General features: G+C 35.5%; 1 protein-coding gene across 1 annotated transcript in view; it reads right to left on the bottom strand.

Annotated features, from left to right (window-relative positions):
- The window catches only part of DCDC1 (doublecortin domain containing 1), a 138834-nt gene that overhangs the window by 100966 nt on the left and 13732 nt on the right, over positions 1 to 24136 (bottom strand). The window contains 1 exon segment of the mRNA XM_075092525.1: positions 18353 to 18558. Coding sequence (XP_074948626.1) covers positions 18353 to 18558 — 206 coding nt within the window.

Raw genomic sequence — 24136 nt, 5'->3', positions numbered from 1 at the left:
AAGCTCCTCACTGTTTTCTTCCTCTGGGGCAAGAAGCAACAGAGTGACTATAAAGACGACACTGTGCAACGAGTGCAACTAGTTCACAGTGTGGACCAGAAACTATGTGTTGCTTTAATTCAACACATGCATTTTAAACTGAAGGCCAGATGTATTTGAATAGAATTACACGTCTTAGTATATTATTAGTTGTATGTGCTGTTTGATTTCAATAGACAGTGTCTTAGCAGAGTAATACAGAATCAAAGAATTTTCCCTTTTTTCTTTTTATTTCCATTTCCTTTTTATTTAAATGAAAAGACAAAGTAAATACGAATAATTCAAATGCCAAAATAACACTGAGATAAATAGAAATCAAGAAAATATGTTTAATGTTGTCAAGTAATGGCTAGATGTTATACCACTATGAATACTGTATGCAGTCATCATAGCATTATGTTGTCAGGCCTCAGCACAACAGGACAAAGTGATAGTATTTTGATTGAATGTCCTGGTTCTTCATTAGCATGCATCCTAATCTTCTGTCTGCATCATATCACAATGTGCTCTTTACAAAACAAACTCGGTTTAGTTATTTAGAACAAAAGGTCAACATAAGCAAAATATAGTATGATTATAGTAAGAAGTATTGTTATACCTACAGTGTAACATCACCTACAGTGATTGTAATGATTTCATTTATGTACAGTACTAACACAACTTCAGTTAGAAAACAGTTGGAAAAATTAACAAAGACACTTTAAGCTGATTTATATGTCATATCTTATCTTTGAAGTAATATAATTCAATATAACACAAGCTTTCAGCACATTAACTGCACCAAACATTTAACGTCTTTGTGGTTTAAAATCTTAATTTAAGCATTCAAACCAGCTTGAAATGTTTATTAAAATATTTAATAATAAGTTTTTTGTAGACAATTAACTGTCATAGCTGTACTGACATTCATCCTTGTAATCTGGACTCTTAAAATTTAAAAATGTCCAACATGGTTATGCTGAACATATGTCTATATGCAAGCCTTTCATTATAAAGAACCATTTGTCTTCAGAAGAGATTTCAAATCTACTAAAATTATTATATTTTTCTTGTCATTTACAATTTCCGACTGAACACTGCTGGATAATCACCGGAGGAATGATTAACATAAGTTAATTTACTGAAATGCCTTTATATGTTCTATACGGAGAAGAGCAAAAAGTAGTCAATAAGTGACTTGCATCTTAATTTTTATTTAGAAACGCCATTGTCTGTTTTGTTCTACTAATTGCCATTATAGTTGCTAAATACTTGATTGCATTTTATGTTTTTTATTCTGAAAGAGTAATATATGTTAAGGCACTGGAAAGTAATAGATTTCATGTCTGTAGCTTTTGTGACAGGCAGCATTGTCTTAAAAGTGAAGAATTATCAACAAAAACTGTAAAGATATTTCTCACTTTTTAATATATCACTGTACTGACTCGGAAACATTTTGAAACAAGCTTTTCTTGTTTTTCTTTTCTGCTTGTTTCTTCCTCTCGCGCACAGGCTCTCTCAGTTTTGTTTTTGTTTTTATTTGATTTCTTCTTGCTGACCGCTATTAGCTCTAGACAGGAATAGTCTCTTCCAAAGTCAATTCTCATTTCTCTTTATGGATCTGACAGCAGGAGGTGCTGTATAAACAGTGTGACTGACACTTTGCTTGCAGCTCTCCTCCCCCTTTCTACATAGACTGTTAGCTTATCTATCTGATGCAGTCATTCTTAACTCTGGGGCCCGAGATCATTTTTAAATCTGGGATTCGTAGCTGGTTGTTTAATTTCTACATAATACCCTTCCTGGAAAATCTATATGTTTACTATTTTTATAAAGTACTCACCTGATCATTAAAAATATGTACATTCTTACACATGAAAATGAGTTTCAGTAAGTATACAGAACAAGATCAGTGTTTTCTTACTTATATTTCTGAAAATAAAACACCTGATTAATAAAAAATAAATAATCCTATTGCTCCCAAACTATCAGAGAGTTTATTTAGTATCTGTTTTCTACTATTTTTCCAAATTAAAATGCATGTCTGGTATATTTATTTAATGGCACATGTATAGTAATTAAAATATTGGAGGTTTAAAATATTATACATGTATTTAATTGTTCATAATGCAACACTAGTTATGCTTAGAAGTGTTTTATTTATTTATTTGGAAAATGTTTCAATTATTTAAATTAGTTTTATGGGAAGATCTGTGAGACCATTAAAAACTGCATGTGCCGAACAAGCAATGAAAAATGATTGTTTTAGAGAATTTCCACATAAGGAACATCACAGCTAGGCACAGTATGCAGCAAGAAAATATGAGACATATGACATCCCACACCAAAAGAGAGACACAATTAACTCCTTTATTGTTGGCTTTGCAATTATAGAAGTATTTCATTTTCCTAACAGGCACTGCAGCTTACACAATATATGTCACACTTCTTTATGACACAGTGCCAATCGTTGGTTTTATACAATAAGTATATTTGAAAATGAAAACAAAAAAGCAGACTTTTAAAGAGTGGGACAACTCACCTGTTTGCAACAGTTTGCAGACTTTAATCATTGGTGCCGGGCCAATAGAACTCCTTGGATAGAAATCTTTGCTCCTGAGAGGCTGAAACCTTCCCTGTTACAGACCCAAACAGGTCCACACAAAGGTGTGATGGAATTTTGCAGGCATCTGTCAAGCAGAGGAGCTATGCAAAGAAAAGAAGAAAAAGAAAAAAAAAAGAAAATGCATTCTTTTGACCCAACTGAAACATACAGCCTCTAACGTAGCCTCAGCATCAGAACTAACTCTTAATATCTATTATTTATATCTGACCTGGGTTAAGTCTTGAAAAAGCAACTCCTGCATTTCTAGTGGCCACCATGAAGGACGTATTTATATTGAGACACCCCCCATGAAAGACTCATAAGCTTTGTAAGCACACCTGAATAGTTCTGAAGTGTGCCTAACTAGCTGCACAGAGTGTCATGGTGTGCACTGATTGCCTTATCTTCTCATTTATCACAGATGAGTTGGAACCAACCTTGCTGAAATCTACTTGCATTGTCCTGATAAAATTGCAAGATCCATGTTGTTTCTGTATACAGTTTCCTGTTGAGGAGCTTATATATACACCTACCACATTAGAAATAGTAACATTCATAAAATAGAATAATACTCTCATAAGCAATTTTTTTATAACCTTCTTATTGCCACTACTCAAAAAACAACTTCTAACAAATAAAAATGCTCAGTGTAGCTGTTTAATAACGAGGAAAGGTCAAATGAAAAGATAGATAAAATTGATCCATGGCGATGGTCTCAACAAGATCTTTTTCTTGCTGTTCTTAGATTTCAAATCACTGTAAAGGTTGAAAGCGTTCTCTCGAAGGGAGCTAATGTCAATATGTGTGACAAATAAGGAATGATTATTTTGGCTTCAGGCATTACTGAGATGCATGTACTTTGCAGATATTTTTGTGTAACACATACATGGGCCTTTCTTACATGAAAAAATAAAATAACATTAAGTAGCATTTCAGGCTTTTACCTCATACTGTATAAAGGAAGGAAAGGGAAGAGAAGGGGAAGGGAAAGGGGAAGGGGAGAAAAAGCAAAAAGACACCAAAATCTGGTTTTACTAGTAATATACAAGAAAACACAAAAAAGAATAAACTGTATAAATGATGTTTGTGAACAACAAAAATAAAATTATATACATAATTTTCCCATCTAGTCAATCTATAGTTGTAAAGATTATTGTTTGCCATAAGGATTTAAATGGTGGAATTCCTAGGTATGTAAATACTAACAAAGAACTACAGGTTTTGTCAGAGAAAATGCCAGTGGATGAATTACACTTTACATATTTTATCGAGAATAGGAGACAAACATTCCATTCAGACATGTTAAATATTTAGCCTCAATAACTATTCACTCAGCTGTGAGAACAGAGGCTGAACTAAGACCTTAGTTAAGAAACTTTCATATGTGAGTTCTTTTATAACTGGAGACTTTTGGACAGATACGGAAGGAACATATCATACACTTAAATCCATCTTCAAAGATAAAGAAATAGGTAAACATGCAACAGACTGTACTTTGCCTCTGTTAAAGCCAGTGTATTTTATGAATGATTTAAGCACACCGTTAAGCAAAACCATGTGTGTAATTTTGTGAAAGGCACTACTTTAAAAAAAAAGTTAAAATCCCAGTCTTCTGACTTCCACAATTTTGTGATATAATCTCATCATCTCATCAGTAATTTTATTCATTCTCAAATGAACAAACCTGAGAGCTTTCATATAGTATGCTTACTTCTCCAGCAGATATCCTTGCACCTACTTCCATTCTGCATACTTAGCATAAAATGCCTTAGTTGGCAAAGCCATTACAATTTAGCTACTTAAATCCGACTGAAGTTCCAACCTTGCTGTGTTATTTACAAGTCAGTTACAATCTCAGTTCAGCAAAATACAAAAATAGAAGAATGCAGGCACTGCAAAAGTTCTGTTTAGGTCTAAAGGACTGTCTACATAGTTAACAAAACCCATTTAAGTAACCTTTTGAATGAAAACGTATCACATGATTCTTCCAAAGTAATTTAGAATTGTCTCACGTGTACTTTCTCTTTGTTACAGAAGTGGAAAATGATATGCAGAAGCTTGTATCGGTAGCAAATGGGAAGAGAGAGAAGCAATGTAAGAAGACGTGAAAAGATACATACGTGGGTTCAATGTTCTGCAGGGCCTTAAAAGAAAATGAGCTGAAACCCTGTCTACACTTAAGTTTACGATAAAAATCCCATTTATCTAACGGGAGGCCAGACTTCACAAAATAAGGCTGAAGGGGATTCACTGAACAAGATTAATACGCATATTAACCTACTGGTACTGATGATCCTAAAAAGTAATACTGAAAAACTTTTTCAAATTATGCCGTCAAAGTAAAGGCTCCAAATCGGAACGCATACATATAGCATTAAATATTTGCTTTTAGAACCCCATTTGTCAGGATATGGCCATGCAATTGAACATAAGCAAAAATTATTTCAAGATAACAATCAGTGAATTAATACTTTTCCAGACTCTTCTAGTGACACTTACTCCCTAACATTGGAGTCAGACAAAAAAATAAAGAAGATTAGATGAGGTAATGAATGATGTCTGATCAGGAACACTGGCAGGAGTGCATTTACTTCAGGACTAAGTGAGCAGAATCAGAATTAAATCTATGTTTCATGTTATGTGATGAGGAGTGGTTATAGTCATACTTAGTTCAAACAAAATAAAAGGATGAAAATCTGATCCCAGTGAAGTCTCTAGAAGTTTTACAGGTAACTTAAGTGAATAAGGTTTCTGCTCAGTGCTTTTAACTTAGTTACCATCAGGAAATGATTGCAAATGGAAATAAACACAAGTAGTGCTGCTTTTCTGAGTGTGCAAGGAGATTCAAACACAGCTGCGAGAAAATGTGTGTATACTGGAACTGGATGTTACATTTAAACACTAGTTATAATACTATTAATTATTTTACCACAAATAATTTTAACACCAGTATAATGTGGCCGTGCTAATTCACCTTCTCAGAAGGTAGGGACCTTCAGGACTGGAGAGGGAACATTTCCAGGACCTGCTGGGATAGCTCAGAAGTACAAAGATCCAAAGTCTCTTTCAGACATGCGTAACACCCAAATGAGGCAGTCACACTGAGTATCAGACCCAACTAATTTTCTACTAGCAATAATCATTTCCATAAAGATCAGCTGCTTCTATCCATAACAGTATTTGCTTCATTCCACACTTAACTTTTTTTGTTTCCAGATTTATAGTCTCAAACAGCTTGTATTCTTTCCTTTTTTCACATTCTTTTGACCTCCTTTTGAAATTTCAGAAATCAGTGGTATGTAAGTTACCAAGCATTCACTGAAATAGGAAAACATGTGTCCCTAGAAAGGGAAATTATTAAAGGTAGAACAGTAAGGCAGTAATTTCAGAAGACTATACTTTTACTTATATCCCGTAAGTTTATTGCTCTTGGTATCTGCCTGGTGATTCCAAAAGGTATCTCTAGCACTCTAGATAAAAAATTCACTGCTGCTCGAGAATTATTCCTAGTTTAGGAATGTTTATATTGTTCTCCTCTGGAACTGGTGTAGGTATGCAAGAATAAAAATTTTCAACGAACAGCTGGCTACTTCCAGGCTTCCGGACACTTTGGTGACTTACCTAAAACAAAGAAGGTATTAGTCTGAACTAATGCCCTTTCAAAACCTAAAAAGGTATCAATGAGTCCATAAAATATCTACCGAGTCCAGCAGAGTGCTTTGATATTATGGCTTTATACAGTCCACAAGCAAGGTGAAAAGACTCTATAGGCAAAATTTCCCAAAATCCATTCAACATTCTAGCCGATCAAACGTCACAAACATTGAACTATGAAGCAGGACTATGAAGGTCAATAACGGTGTGTTAACCATAGCAAAAAAAGGCAAAGGCTAACCCTCAGAAAGAAAGTGCGTGCAGTGACCAGTAAGGTTTAGGAACAACTCACCATGATGTATGTCTCTCAGGTGGTTAGAGATTTTATTGTGAGGTATTTATGGAACTCCCGAGGAGGGAAATGACAAATGAGTCCTTGGTCAGAAAGTGAAATAAATTTTAAAGGAAAGAAACGTTCTGTCACGGGAAGCTGTGCAAAGGAAGGTAGTCAGAAGTTATGGAAAATATTTAAAATTATAGACAAAATCCCTTTACTTTATAATTCTTATGCAGAACTCAAAATACTGCATTAGAACCCATCTGCATTTTTTCCTTTTTTAATTGTATACATTTCCCCATGGCAGACGTCTTACCTGCTAGATAGTCAGCTGTGGATAAAAGGACGGTACCCAGGGATCTTTGCTCCTCAGCTAAGATGAACAGTGTAAATATACCTTTATTGCTTTCATTCTCTCCCTCATTGATTTTTTTACTTTATATCACAAGACAAACATTGAATTTCCTTGAAGAAAATAATTGTTTTACAATGTAATTTTACACTCCTCTGAAGAACAGAGATAAGAAATTTTCCCTAAAACAAAACCCATAGATTTTAAATTGATGGAGATAATGGCATGAACCCACGGTGGCAAACAGGAGAGAAAAACCTGCTTTTTTCTTTGTGTTGTCTTTAAACTTGCTGAAAATAAGTGTGTTGTGTTGATCAAATGGAGTGATAGAAAGCATGAAATCCAAAGCCCAGTAGGATTTTCACAAAAAGTAAGCAGAACACCTGTAAATGAATGGGAAAATCACTCTCTGGCAATTTGCAATCATCACAAGAGGACTGCAAAAAATTAAAAACAAATCCCCAAAATTCAGTTTGTTAAGTTTCTTCTTACTTAAACTTATGACAATACAGGAGCATAAACATTAGTATTTTGCTGAAGTTTTTTTCCACATCAATTTCTTTTAGTAAATAAGCTACAAAACAGTAAAAGTATTTTTAAAATAAAAAACAGTATCAGAATAACAGGAAAGAAATCATTAACATCCTTTCCACTATGGAGAAAAACAAAATCTTTCAATACTAGAAATTCTTTTTATGCTTCCTCAGGTGAAGGCTTTTCCTGAAGGTACTTTCAAGATGTACTGTACACTGTATATATATTACACAGGGGGTATGAGATTGTGCTAGCATACTCTGTACTTCACTTTTTACTTATTTTTAGCAGACACCATGCAACTCTGCCCAGGGCAACCAGCATGTAGTATCCAAAACTGTAGTTTATATAGGGAAACTGAATGATGGAGAACCTGCAGTTTCCTATGTTGTTTAAATTATGTCAGTGTGTTTTGACTCAAACAAAAACTAATCTAACAGCTGCTGTGTACTTTTGTTTACATGCTATATGTCAACTCGTATTGTCCCCAAGGTACTTATGAGGGATGTTTTAGCAGTCATTTTCTTAAATACTGGTGCCTATCCGAATTTGGATTTTTCCACCATTGAACAGAATGACAAGCACACGATTGCTGTACTTAAAGCAATCTTTCACAGCTGCTTTGCTTTTTTAGTGATCCCATTAAATTGACGGCATATGCCTGTGGGGTCTACAGTGTTAGAATACTGCTGAACAAGATGTTGATTGTACAACACAAATTTGTACAACGGAACTTGGCTTTATTGTGGGAACCATTTCCCAGGTCATCCTTCCATTTATTTTTAACCTGAGCAAAATTTAATTTAAAAACTTATCTATCTCTGTGACCTTTACTGAACACCTGGTTATATTAATTGTTTAGAAGTGCAAACTCTCACACTCAGTGGTTACTAGTCATGAAAGCCTATGAAGTCTCCTCAGTTCCTAAAATGAGCATGAGTCATGTCTTTCCTTGAACTGAACGAAGTAGCTGTGCATTAAATATGCTGGCACATCTTCTGCTTGAGCAAGTGGACCGAAATGGTGTGAATTGTTAATGCCTTGCTGCTTTGGTTCACGGCTTGTGATTGATCATTTGTAACTATATCTACTCCTTGTTCCATGAAATCAAGTATGGAGTAATGGGTTCATCAGATTTTTGGGTTAAATTGAGAGTGAAGAGGTACTGTGTGTGGAAATAAGAGTTGCCATGTTCGGGGCTGGCCTTGTAACAGCATGGAATCTAAAGGCGATATTCAAAACCACTTCACTCATCATACGCTTACTGATTCTGAATAGGGTCCATTTGCAGGGGACATTTGGTAGTTTTCCAATACACTTTATGCCTCTTTCTCCACTTCTACCACCCTGCACATATTTTTTTTTTTAAATTAGAATAGCTTATAACAGGTCAGCGTAGAAAATTAATAGATTTAAATAACTTGCTATGTAGAAGTAAAAATAGCCTCGGACTGAAATGGGTGTCCTGCTACTAATTAATGATACTACCTAAATATTAAGTCATTTGCATGACTTGGGCTATAAAGAACTCAGCAAAGTTTTACTCATTATTCAGAATTATAATCTCATATTTTGTAGAAAATTAATTTTCCAGGCAGAAAGGAAGAGCTACCATAGCCTTAATTTTACTCCTCAGCCCATTCATGTGCAGGAATGACACACATTTCCAGATACTACAACACAGCTTGTGACTCTGCAAACAGCAGAGTGGGACCACAGCAAATACAAGCCAACAGCAACCAGAAGTGACAACTTGCGATGGCCTGCAGGAGAGTAATCACATCACAGTATCTCCCCAGAACGAGAAAGGTAATGTGTGTCAGTATCAGACCTGCTGCAATGCTCAGAGTTCTGTGTGTGCAACAGAAGCCTCGCTATACTTACTGTGCTACCTCATCTGCTCCAGTTAAATGTCACCAATTCAGAATAAAACATGCCAACTTGTTTCCATTGTTTGAAAACAATTTATAAAAGCTTTTTAAGTAAATGTGAATATTTAACTCGGAATGAATGAATCGCTCTAGTCATATGAAACTTACAACCAGGTTTTCCATCTGCTCTTGTGCTGAAGTTCAGACACAAAACTAATCTCTGGACAAATTTAAGACTGAAAGAGAAATACAGAGTAATAATTTACTACTATTGCTCCTCATTTAGGAGTATAGAATGAAATGGGAGGGAATTAAATGGAAGAGAAGTGGAAATGAGTGTGCTGCATGTATACACCTGTGCATACATGTGATGATTATAACCATATTTAGACAAAAAAAGATACAGCACTTCAGTTCAATTACATCCAGTCTGGATCCTGTAGGATTTTTAATCCCACTTCTCTGTTTAATATGTATCCTGATGAATGCAGTTATAGTGGAAGTCTACAGCAATCTAGTTGATGCACAAGTTTTTTCATTAAGAGTTTTTGGGAGACTTCAATCCATGCAACATTGGAGGAACGCAGAAAGCGATCATGAGTGAAGCAGCTGCTTTTTTCAGAATTCGTTTTGAAAGTTCTCTACCTTTTTCCTGCTTTTCTCCTTCTGTCTTTATGTTAGCACTAGAGAAACCTTGCTGAGGTCAAGCTTCTACATTTAAGTATTTAATCAGGCTTTTTGTTATTAGTCAGGCTCATGATGCCTTTGTTGGCTTATAATTGTTGTTGGGAAGCTTTCCTGCACTTACGCAAGTTGCTGCGCCACCATTTGGATGGGGTTTATCAAGCCCATGGAAGTCTTTTATAAAAATCAATAATCTTCCTGGGTATTTCCTTTTTTTAATTGTGACTAACTTGCAGACGCTCATCTCTATTTTCAAAACATTCAGTGCTGAAGCAGGTACAGAAACCCGTCCAGATGAAATTCCCACCACCAGCCAATGAAAGGCCAAGACTACTTTCTCAGCCACAGTCTGCTTAGAATTCTTCAGAATAGTTGGTTCTGATGCATTACTGCAGTCCACCTGGTGAGCTCACAGGATGGTTGAGGTTGGAAGGGACCTCTGGAGTTTGTCTAGTCCAGCTCCCTATTCAAAGAAGGGTAAAGCCAGAGCAGATTGCTCAGGGGTTTCTTCAGTGGCATTTTGAACGTGCCAAGCATGAGACTCCATAACACCTCTGGGCAAATTGTTCAGTGTTTGACCATCCTCACAGTAAATTTTTTTGTCTTATGTTTAAGTGAAATTTCCTGCATTTCAATTTGTGCTCACTGCTTCCTATGCATTCATTGAATACTACTGAGAAGAACCAGGATCCATCATCTTTAATCCCCCAGCCCCAGCCTACACTGGTAGATAGGTCCAGCTGCAGGATCCCCAGCTGCAGGACATACCATTTCCCTTTGTTAACTTTATAGTATTCCTGTCTGACTGATTATACATTCCTTCTCCAGAAGTTATTGCAACATTCAGAAGTTCTTTAAGACTTATAAGAAAAGGAACAATATACATTGCCTAATTCAGTAAGCATGTCATTTATGTAGAAGGTAGAGAAAGGCCCTGGAGAAAATGAGGGTTAACCTTCATAACTGTGACCTCATAGATATTAATTTCATTCAGGCAAAAGGTTTACTCCTAATGGATTACAGTTTGAAAAAATACTACCTATGAAGGGATATATTCAGAATTCCTAGAAAGCAACTCCAGATATTACTCTAATAAAATGTTAATTAAAAACCAAAGTGCTGCTCTCCATTGAACCAGATATACATACTGCCAGAGAGGAGAAGGAGGAAAAATTGATCTCATGTCATTTTTTGCACCCTAATTTACCGAGTCAAGTAAAGATAATTTATAATGGAACTTAATCCTGTTTCAGGGCTCTGTTGGTTACAACCCATAGTGTCAGCAGCTACACATTTGCCAAACCAACTCAAACATTCTTTTTCTTTTCCCTGCTCATACTGTGCTTTCTACAGTAAACAGAATAAGGTATGTAAAAGGAGCTACATTCTGTATGTCAATAAATTCCATAGATGCAGTTGTGTTTTCCAATAGAGTTTTAGGACTTCACACAGGTGAGTGCAACTGAGGACTCAGCATTTAGTTTTATTTAAGTATCAAATTTTCATGTAAATTATAAAATAATACATTGCACATAGAACTTATTAGTAGACATTTACTATAATAAAAATAATCTATATATTATATGGTTTATACTATATTATGTTACAATCCATTATATTACATTACATATTATAAATTGGGCTGAATAGACCACTTAATTAGCCGCATCTGTCGATGCCAAGTCTAACTGGTATGACAAATCAATGAATATACTCCCTTAAGAACACACAAGAGAGGTATGAAAGGAGAAAAATACTATGGAGCACACAGTACCTGATAGTAGGCACAGAGCCAATTTTTATATCTCTGTGGGAAAAGTGATGATATGCACTCCACAGAGATGTGCTTGTAAATTTGGAATTATGATCCTACCTAGGTTAAGAATAAAAACATGTCTCTAGCTATGGCATCAATGTGCATTTACTTTTCCTGGATCTGTCAAACAAGATGTGTCCACTAAATTCCATATCTGAGGATAGAAATTTTAGGCTGAATCTGAAGTTAAATATTAGGATGAAGTGCAGAATAGAAATATATGGGTTGATTCTTAGACAGGTTATGTAAATGGCATCAAAGGTACTTTTGTAATAGTACAGGATTTCACAATGAAGGCAGGGTTGAGTGTTGCACCATGACTGAGTTATATTTAAATGCTGGCTTTGGAAGGAATATTTTAGTAGTAACTTCTGCTTATAAACAAATGAGGAAAGTGTGGTTGCATAGTTTGTGATTAAAGAAAATGAGGCACATGAAGGCTTACTCCATATCTTATCCATATCTTATTATCCAGTGTGCCACTGATGTTGTCGGTACCATAAATTGAAAGTGCCACCATGTGCTTTCATCACATGGAGTAGGAATGCTCTGCATAGATCAGTGGGTTCTTTCAACAGTATTGACAGGGTATATGTCCAGTTTCTTCTCAGACAGTTTTGGGGAATATTTAGCTGAGACTATCAAATGCTACATCTTCCTTGGATACTTCTCCCACCATAGCAGGATTATTTATAGATACAGGCACCTCTTGAAGTTATTTATTTAAAACCATGCACTAAAAATATTTGGCCTGAATAACGAAGAGATATATTCAGGAATAAGGAAAAAGATATCATACGAATATATACTTGAATGCCTAATTAAATTTATACTACAAAGATATAGTTATTTGTTAGAAAACAGCCCTGAAGGAAAGCTCAAAGAAATAATTCTTAGCTTTCTTAAATAACAGAGTTGGAATAATGTCTTATTTATAGACCATATACAAGGATAGAAGAGATAAACTGTGTGTTATCCCACTGAAACTATAAGAAAAAGCTCTCAGACTAAAGAAGTACCTACAGAAAGAAAAGACATGCAATCACGGAAAAAAGGATGAAAAAATATGCAGATATTAAAATGCTAGAATTACATAAAATAATAGCTTTATTCATAAGAGCTTATGTACTGACTATTTGCCAATTTTAGTTCAAGAGCACTGACCTACACAGAGGATTAAAAAATAAGTCTAGATTTGCTTTTCAGTTCTAAGTCCTCTACACAGTAAACAGAAAGCCTGTCCTACAAATTCTACTTACCACTTATGATATTGCCAATTTTTCCTCCACATACTTTGTATTAGTAGCTCACTGGAGAAGTAAGATTCATCCTCAGTGTGCAATCACCTGAAAATTTTAGAAAAATAAAGGTGTTACTGCAAATAATTAACACCTTGTTCTTTAACAAATATGTTCAGAAAACCAAAAAGCCCCACCATAATATAAATATGCTCTAAACAGCTACAAAGTAAATATTTACCACTTAGAGAACAAACGCCTTTGCAACGTAGTCTATATTCTACACATAAAATGCAGAATGTACAGCTGTCAATCCTTTGGTGTCCAGTAATGACCATACACATTGGCAAGTATAGCATTCCATATATGCAAATTTATTAGAAATGCAAGAAATCAAATATTCCAAGTTATCCTTCGAAAAAAAGTAATTGCAGGTAGAACAAAATGTTATGTGCTTTTTACCAACTGAAATAGTATGAAACAAAAAAGAAAAATTTAGATGCCTGTGAAAAATGAATCATATGCTGTACACATACATGTAAAAGGATGCTCTACTTCAAAGACCTTAGACAAAGATACAGAAGGAAAACTGTTGTTAATTCTAATCAGTTTAGCCACACAAAAAGAGGAATATGCTGTGTAAAATTCTTTAATGTGTATTCATAGACCATATATGGTCATGGGAGAAAAACAATGTCTTAAAAGTTACTCAGTGACTTCAGCAAAAGACCCCTTTGCAGCAGAAAGCGGATGACCTACCAGCACATGTTTGAGTTACACTGGGTGCTGCAGAAGAGAAAGAGGGGCTTGATTTTTCCCTACTACACTTCTATGCTAACTGCGTATTTTGACTGGTACATGCATGCTTTGAATGCTTTGAATGAAGATATGCTAAACTGTAGAAATGTCACAATTGCTTAATTTAACCTCTCATTCCCATTAAAAATGCAAATACATGTTTTTTATGAGTTTAAATGTTTAATTCTAAAAACCTTTTTATTCTGCTAGCAAAGATAGAAACTCTCCTTTAGAAACATTTATAACAACACACCCCAAATGTTACAATGGTTAGGCTTGCTGTATACCATCACAACAGGGGACATCACAAGCCCACGGTCAAATTCTAAATGATGCTTATTGTCTATGTCCACATTGTTCTGATTTTTCCTAGCCATGCATTACAGCTATTGTTTTAGGGAGAATCTACCCACTATTATGATGAACCGGGTTTTCAGATGGAATAACATAAAGTCATATACCTCAGTCAATTTAAAACATGTATTTCTTGATGGCTTCCTTTTAAATACTCTTTGCGTGCTACACATACTTCAGAATAATTGGTTATTGAATATTTAGCTTACCTTTCTCCAGTTCATACAGAAATCATAACACTTGAGAATATATATAATAGCTGTTTTTATATTGTGCAGTACTATTCAGTGAATGCAAATTTTATGAAAGAGGTGAATCATCACTATAGGAGTTGTGTGATTAAAGCAGAAACTGTCACTGAAATGATGCTAGTGAAATTACCTGTCATTCTCTGGAAGAAAGTCTAAGGTAGATAGCACACAAGTTACTTTTTGATGACAGGAATGGCAATACGTTGACCAAGAGAAATTCATTGTTCATGGAACAGTTGAAAAGAAAAGGCAGAGGAAAATACTAATGACATTATTCACCCATCATGTCTATTTCAGGTCAGTCAGGTCCTAAGCTGGTTTTTTCAAGGTGGTCATAGAGCAAACAGAGCCAAAATAAGAAGAAAAATTGTATCTGTCTTGCAAATTTTAAGAGGAACTTGTCCCATTTTAAAAATCCCACATTCAAATGCAATAACACATGTTTGAGCGTGAAAACACATCTACCTCAACAGAATCCACATTTCACAACTGCCACTGCCCACCAAACTCAGGAGAGATACTGCCTCTCCAAAGAAAAAGATTTTAAAATAAAAGAGAATACAACATCAATAGAGTTTTGTGTTTCCTTGGGTTTTTTTCCCCCCTTTTTTCACTTTCAATTATAATTACAGTAGCTTTGATGCTGTTCTAACATGCATAAGCATGGAACTTTTTTGAAGAAGGGTGTTGCATATGACTTAGGATCGCTAAAATACAACATATTTTTTTCCCCCTTGCCCAATTTTTTACATATTTGCTGTATTTGGGCCCAAATGCCATATTTCTGACACAGTTCTAACCTAACTCAGAACACTTTTTCTGGCAAGGGAGAATATGGGAAAACATGCAAATATATTACAATTTCTTACAATGGAGTCAAGGTCCTCCTATAGTTACAGCTTCTGATTCTTTACAACTAAAGGTTCCTTAGCTTTCTAGGCACTTGCCTAACTGAAAATACCCATCTTAGATAGATTTGGGAGAACTAGGTTCAGGTCTAATCAGAACCAAACAGAATGTGGACCTGTCTCCCCTATCAAATTCTAGTCTCATATCTCTGCCTTAAAAAATATTTTGAAAGATCTTAGCTTAGTAAGAGTACTTTAGACAATTTCTAAACTTTGGCAGGAGATAAAAACTGTTTCATACTAGTTCAAATACAAAACAGTTATGAAAAAAAAGATCACTAGGATCCTCTTGCAAATTTTCTAAATATACCATTCTCTCCAATTTTAACTGCATAAGAATAGGAATTTTCAGCATGAACGAAATACTTTCCTTCAACGAATTATGAATCCTATTTGATATACATCAGTCTATTGATTGCTGTATTGTAGATGTGCAGTTCTTCCATTGGAAGCCTGTACTGTGACTAAATGGAGATGGGAGGAACACCGTGAAGATTGTACAGACTGGTAAAACTGCCTTTTTGAGAATTGAAACAGAGACAGCAATTGATGTCTGATGATTGTGTGTCCTTTTTTCTCATTCATTCAGTGATATGGATCTAGCATAACTGAAGTGAGAATGTTATCACTTTTGTCAGGGCTTCAGAACAAAAAGAATCAATCATTCAGTTGCACTTCAGACCTTCTTGCCAAGAATCCACCAGTATTTGGTGAATTCACATCATTCTTTGCATAGCCCACATTTCAATTTTTTTAAAAAATCATGATAAGTGAATGGCTAAGGGAAGGAATTCTGTCCCATTCAAATAACAAATAATATTTGTATTCAATGAAAAGGAAAATGCTCTTCTTCTGATATATTCTTTGTGATTTCACTACACCATGAGTGGGGTTGTCCCAGATGAGGGCAGTATGCTAGGAAATTATCAACATATGCACCATTCGTACCATATGCTGCCTTTATTCTTCCACTCTTTAGACATCCACTCAAAGACAGGATATTGGACTAGGTGAAAGTCCAGTCTGACACAGTATTGCAATTTTTATGGCCATTTGTTTTTGTTTTCCATTCATAAGCAAGAAACATGTTTTCTTTTTAAATCACTAGACTGGATGAAATACTATTTTGAAGATTTTAAAATATTTTTATTTTATACTTACTGTTGCATTAATACCTGAGACACTGATTTTCGATCTATTTTAAAACTGTCAACATTTGTACATTCATCATGGAGGATCAGACCCTTGCATAAAATTCAGATGTGAATTGAATATAAACATACAACTTTTGCTTTGGTCATCGCTCTCTTTCCCCTGCACCAAGTGGTACGTACATGCTGTAATTTTCCCAACAGTCTTTCTGCTTTCAGACTCATTTGTTTCTTTCCACTCCCATGCAACCTTTTTGGTTGTGCTGGCAAAAATATTCAGGTGGGTGTGCAGTGAATCAGATTCCAGAAATTATTCCAGATTAAAATTGACTATTTTAACTGGTTTATTTTTGGCATATGTCATCTTTCCTGTGTGGTTCACTGAATGATGGAACAAAATCCTTGTGCTGTCAAGGGAGCTAGAGGAGTCCTACAATCACAGGGCATGAGTGGTGGAGGCTTCTTTTAGCAACAGTGCTGGAAAACACTGGCTTGAAATGAACTCAAAACTATGGCATCCATCACTTTTGGATACCCTTTACAGGCAGTCCACACATCTGTAAGGCCTCATGGATATCAGCTGAATAATTAATGTTCCAGGTCAAGACATCCCCATGGAAAAAAACCCAAAGATTAATAGTGTATCAAACTACTGATTTTGTGTGTTAAAAAATTATTGCTGAACTTTCTTGGTCTGATGTACAGACAAGTTTGATCTGTATGTTTTGATTATCCTCATCATGGCAAAAGCATCCTGAATGTTCTAGTTAGACAACAGGTTCTAAGAACATTTATTGCAGAAGTGCTATTATTCAGATTTGCAATTTCTTGATATATATTAGCGCCAATGCTAACAGCAATAAACCTAGCTTTATATTACGAAATATGGGATGATATCTATCACAGGCAACATTAGAAAACTGACAGACATATGATCTTTCGTTAACTGAGCCAGATATAGTTCTCCTGGGTATTATTTTAGTGTATGAAGATTATAATTGTCCTACAGATTTAAAAAAACCTGGATTACACAACTCAGAGAGAGCTGAATGCTAGTATTCAAGGCATTCAAAATTCCTTACATGTAGTGGAAATCTTTCCAAATATTCCATGTAGTGAATCAGCCCTAGGTTTGAAAAGTATTTAAAATTTATTTTTAGAAATTTATTTCAAATATATCACAGAGTTAATAATAGAACTGAGGTGATATAAAGGATATATGCCATACTTGTTCTGGGACAAATACATACACTCTTCTAGAATTACCTAAAAACAAAGACAGCGTATCAATTCTTCTAAAACCTATTGAATTTCCAATAAAGTATTAAAATGCCTTACGTGGGGAAAAAGAAGAAATATGTTGTTATATGGCTACAGTGTTTTATCTTTTAAGAAAAATATTTTAACTATGGAATATTTATATTTAAAAATCTAACCTAATCAAAATTGACCATCTTTTCAAATATAACCCATGTCAGATAATCTTAGAAATAATGTTCCTTAGTAATAAATCCTCAGCTAACATCCTGTTAGCACACACAAAACTGGGAGATGAAATAGGCATAACTTGAAGCAAGGTGGCTACTAGGCAAAGATAAGGAGATTAAAGAGGGGGATTTCAGGAAAGAGGGAGCACAGAAGTAAAATTTGCCTTATCTAACCTGAACACACGTACAACCCCAGTTTTGCTGAATTCCAAGGCTTTATAATTTAAGGGACATTTTTGGTTGGTGTTTTTTTTTAAGAATTATCTATAATTTCCCAAAAGCAGCAAAACCATGTTAACAATGAAGGTACTTTGGAGATGCATTCATTCAAACATGCTAATAAAAAAAGGTTACCTTTACAATTTGATTTTGTGATGCGATAGCCTCATAGTCATCCCGCCCTGTGCAGTTCTTAAACACTAAAATTCTGTCAGAGGTGTCCTCAATAATTTTCTACGTGCAGATGGAAATGACAGGCTTGGTTTTCTTTTGCTTGACACTATTATGAAGAACCAGGCCATTCACTGTCCAAGATACTTCCTTCATTAATGACAGATGGTCTGAAAGAAAAAAGAACAAAAAAGTAAAGTCAGTATTTGGCTTCAAAATTAAAAACGGACACATCATGCTCCCTTTTCTCTGTTACCTTAAAAATACACACTGGCCTGTCTCAACTTAGACACTGGTATTTTCTGAAATACTATCACCAGCTTCCTACTAACCGTGACATAAGCTGTAGCAAGCTGTCTGCAGTGATAGCCTGCATAAATCATCGTTCCTGAAGGGAACAGATGTTCAGGGTATGAAAGAGTAATACCACAATTTAGTCATAATTAAAATTCACCTTAGCATGCCTCTATCAGTGAGCAGAGAGGAACATTTCACTTCTCACCTACAAAAATGAAATGCCTCTCATTTCTTCTGCTTCAGGAAAATTAAGCCTGAACCTTTTGTACATTGTTTGAGTTCCATATCTGACACTGCATCGTATAAATGACATTTTTATTTCACTTCAACTGTTAGGTTTTTTCTTTTTGCAAACATTAGAAAATGACATCTAAATGGTGTACTGCCTCTGCACAAGATGCACTTACAATTAAATCTTCAAAGGAGAATGATGTACATTGCATGCAGAAAAAGTCAGTAGCTATCTAGCTACACATCAAAACTGCCAATAAACATACTCATTGTACTGAGAACAATTCAGTCTCAACTAGATATTTAAGAATTTAGGGGCTGAAGGCCTTTAAAAATTATTTAGTAATCTAAGATCACTAAAAACAGTGGGAGTTAGAGGATTAACTCAGTTAAAAATTTGATCCTTAGCCTTGTAACTGCCATTGATGTTAATGGAATGTGTCTATACACATAATTTTGAAAATGTAAGCCTCAAACTGCTATTATTACAGTTGGATTGCGTTAGATGCATGACAGTTCTGAAAAATTGGTTTCAATTCACAAATCTTTATATCATGAGGCTACTTTATCATGAAATATAAAGCATGTGTTGATTATGTTAATAAATATGTCTCTAAACCCACTAAAGTGTAAATGGCTGAGCTTCTCATAGTGTTTAAAGTTCCAAGACGAAAGACAATTTATCTTCTCATCAGCATTTATATTCGTAATCAATTTGAAAAAAACCTGTCATTAAACTATGTTTAGTTTCCCAACTAAATACCTTTAGTGGCTGCCTACCTATGGAACATCACATTGGATTCTAAAGTCCATGGATTAGATCCTCAGTGAACGTAAATTAGCTTGACTTATTGAATTCAGTATAGCTACAGTAATTTACCGGGGCTGAGAATGTGAAATTATAAATCTATTAATCTAGTAGGGGTCATTTTGTAACCAAAGTTACTTCTCAACAAGTAAGTGGATTTCAAATTTACATTTGAAAAATTGTGTTTTATTTTCTTCCACAAGGATGCATCTACATTAGCATTCTAGCTCAAACAAAGACTGCCATTTTTAAGTGAGGAATCCATAGCTTCAATTTAATGTACATGATTCATATCACAGAGTGGTTTCAAAGCATGCAAACTGATATCCTTTGGATGAAACTAAACCAATGGATGCGCTCCAGCGATGTACCTAAAGCCCTTTCATAAGTCCACTGCACAGACTGAAGCTAGCCCAGAGTAAAATCTCTTAATATATGTGTAGTGGGGACATTAATTTCCTTTGTACTATCTGCTTCGTTCCACAGGTATGTTCCTCTGGTGCTGTACAACTTGTTGACACAGATGTACCTTCATTTTCCAGCTCCCTTCTCCAGAGGTCTTCCAGTTACTTGTAGATTTTATGAATTCTGCCTTACCTTTGCTTTCAAAACGGCACAAAAGGGCACTTGCAGCTGTCACGAAGGTATTCTGCGGTTGCTGTGAAAACCAATTGGCATGTGGGTCTTGGGACAAACTTGTTAGAAACCTGCTGCTAAAACTCTAAGCATTCCCATTGTCACTGATCAGGTTGCAGCACCAAAGGACTTTACCAACACCAGCTGTACCAAGGAAACCCTTAGGCTCAAAATAGCCTTTTACATAGCATATTTAAAACTAGAGTGCCAGATGGGATACAGATGGGCAAAGAGCTTTAGTTCTTACCTGCCACAGCTAAAAGTAACAATGTTAGGCTGGGAAATGCAGGAAGACTTCACTGAATGGCATTAACAATTCTGTGTGTTTCACAGACCTTTTTATTAAACAATTGAGAAATGTCTATTGTTATTGATCTATTTTCTTTTAGAAACTGTGAAAGTTTTACTAAATCCATTTTAGAAATAGGACCCTGAAAAGTTGTACAGCTTCTCACAGAAGAGCTTGAAATAATCTCCTCTCTAAAAGGACATGCTCAAATATCAACCTCTTATCCATACAGAACAGTTACTTTTTACTTCATGAACAGCAACCGCATATCTTGAATCCCACCTTCATGTGACTTACCCATGAATTCCACTTCTGATCACAAGAAAACAGTGATCTTGTAATAAAGAGGTGGTTGCAAGACCAGTTTAACTACTGGTTGAAAAACATCTCTACTAACATTGGAAAACAGATCCTAAGATCTCAACTAGGCAACACCAGTGAGTAAAAAGATGGACTGACTGTCACCTGAAAATTCTTGAAAATGGTATGTTTTCAGAGAGGTTGCAGAAGGTAGATCTTGGAAGAAGCAGCGCTAACATGCATTGACAAATCTAGTCTAGGTCTGTGCCATGACTTAGTTTGGTAGGGTATTTATTTATATACTTATTGGACACGTATTATGTGCTATTTCCCATAGAAGCAAGTATTAAAAGTTGGCTGGGTAACGGCAAAAGGATGTTTTTCAGTTCAGGTATGCTACACTAAGTAAGTGTAGTTTGGATTCCTCCTGAGCAGAGTGGTGCCGGGAAAAGAAGTGTCAGCTCATTTAGATTATAATGAAAGATGACATAAGGTGAAACTTAGAGATCGCTTGGTTTTGAATGATAAGAGCAAGTAGATGCCTAAAGGTGAATTTAGGAAGATTATAGCTGCCTAAGCAAAAGAATGTGATAAAGAAAAATTTTGCCCACCCTTTAAGGTTACATCCACAGCACCCCTTAAGGCTGGCTGGAGAATTGCTCTGAAGGTAAGGCTTGTCTGTATTCTATAGTGTAAGACCACAAGGAAGCTTCAAGCACAATAGGGAAAAGCCCTCTAGGAATCTCCATGGCCAAAAATGCTAAGCACGACTATTAGTTCCCAGCCTTCATTGAACAAGACATCAATGAGGTTGCTGTGTGCATGGAGGGCAGGCCCTACATGGTAATGAATGGACTTCTGCCACTTCAGAGCAGCGCAGACATAAAATCAGGCATTTGAGAGTCTTTGTGTTCCCTTATTTTCAACAATAAATTACTCTTGCCACCTGAAATTGTCTGTACATTGATGCTCTTGTGCAGCCTTAAGCAACCATTATCCTACCTGATTTGAGTAGTTTGGCAGCTACCAATCTTTTGCGGCTCACAAACCAGGAATTTCCAAAGCAAAATTCCCTCATTGAGGGGATACTTCACATCTACTAACTGCAGAGACAAACAGTGGTAGCACTGAGTTTATCACAAAGTAAAACAGACATGAGCATTTAAATCAAAAAACAACTTGAAGAATGGTGGTAGTGTCTCATTTATAGAAGTGGCCAAGTGTTTATATTTCCTGGGTAGAGGGAGGTCAGGTCCTATAACCTTCTCAGTCTGACAGACTCAGTTCCATATTTCACAATTCCCAGGAGAGTGCTCGTAACCTCCAGTATGCAGGCTGGACTGAGAGCCCTCTCTTGTTGCTATTCAGCTGTGCACCAATAATGCAAAATTCCTGGGGGAAGAAAGAATAGCCATGGGAATCTGACTTCACAGACCCTTGGTAATAAAAGTACTTATTTGGAACTAGGGTAAAGATTTACAGTCTTACACAATGTCTAAATAAAATGTTTAAGCAGAGGCTTCAGATGAGGTTTTGGCTTCATTCCCTTCTTCAGGATTTCTTAGCATCTCTTGTAAACACTGCTTCTCTTGAACCTACCCTATGCTTCACACTGATGCTATAACTGAGAATGATGTTACACATAACAGAAGTGATTTGGTGGGAGACTGGAAGGAAGTTTCTAACCTTGCTAAAAATATTTTGAGGCCCTTACATGCCGAGGATATGTGACAGAAATAAAGGAAATATGTACAATGGAATGTAGATGATTGCCAAGGTTTGTAGGAAGAGAGGTTATACTCTATTAAACTAAAAACTGCAATAAGAAAAAAAAAGACAAGTTTTTTGACACAAGTCCTCTTGCATTGCTTAAATACTTAGATCATATACAGGGACCTACTACTATTACTACAAAACAAGTGGATTTCACTCACTTTCAGAGTTGGGAATAAAATGCAGCATCATTATGCAAAAGGAAAGGTTGAGAGATCATGGAGAGAAGAAGGGACACAGTAAAAGGACATGAGAAAACAGTCACAGCTGCAGCATGGGAAAATACAACTCAATATAGGGAAAAAAATGTATCATGATTAAGCAGAGCAATGACTTGCCCAGAGAGGCTGGGGAACTTCCATCTTTGGAAATTTTCAGAACTTGAGTGGCTAATGCCCCAAGCAACCTGTCCTACCTTTGAATTTAGCCCTATTTGAGGAGATTGGACTAGATGAGCTGCAGAGGTCTCTTTCAAGGCTAATTATTCTGTGATTTTCAGTAATCCACCACTGTGCAACAGAGAGATGTGTACACTACTGCCAGCCATAATGTGCCTTAATTTGTTAACCACTAAGTGCTTGATACCACAAATTTACAAATCTTAACCTAGTTTTTTATATGCATTGTTTACATATATTTTTATGCCAGACTTTACCATAATTTTCAAAAATTAAATTATATGCTTGGTATTATGCTTAATGTTAGCTGTTGGAATGATTTAAACAAGATCAGCAACACGAGTCAATAATTTGGTACAGAAAGTGAAAATTAACTCAGCAAGTTGACATTACACCGAGAACTGTGGATAAGCAGAATATGTCACCTAAATGGAAGAAACCGCTTCAAAACACACAGTAACACTACTACTGCTAGTTAAAGTGGCTATAAATTTTTAATCATCTCAAGATAGCAGAATTACAGTTCAAATTCATATGCCAAGGAAAACCTCCCTTCAGCAGAAGAATTATTAACAAGATGACACAGAGGTTCACTATTAAGAATGAAGAATGACACTTGCAGAATAACAAATATAAACTCACAGAGTATTTAAATTTTCATTTGTTGTTCCCTATCTACGTACCAACTATGCTGTTCATGATCCGAGCCCAGGTTTGTGTGTTACACGCATTTCCTGTTACATTGAACTTATTTCAAAATTCAGTTTTGTTATTCTCCCAAGACCTATCCCCTTCATTCACAATTGCTTTATATTGTCATTGTTGAAACAAGATTAACAGAGTTGTAAGAAACTTTCGTCAAATGATAATAAAAAGGAATAAACCTATAGGTTTAAAGGGACTAGCATATGGTATTACAAACATGTTGACATAGTTTGATATACACTATATTATGCACATGCACTCAGACACATCTTGCTTTAATTTCTTTGCCTTTCCTCATCTTGACAGAAATA

Source organism: Phalacrocorax aristotelis, chromosome 5 (assembly GCF_949628215.1).
Source record: "Phalacrocorax aristotelis chromosome 5, bGulAri2.1, whole genome shotgun sequence".
Classification (NCBI taxonomy): domain Eukaryota; kingdom Metazoa; phylum Chordata; class Aves; order Suliformes; family Phalacrocoracidae; genus Phalacrocorax; species Phalacrocorax aristotelis.
This window is presented reverse-complemented; position numbering and strand designations above follow the sequence as displayed.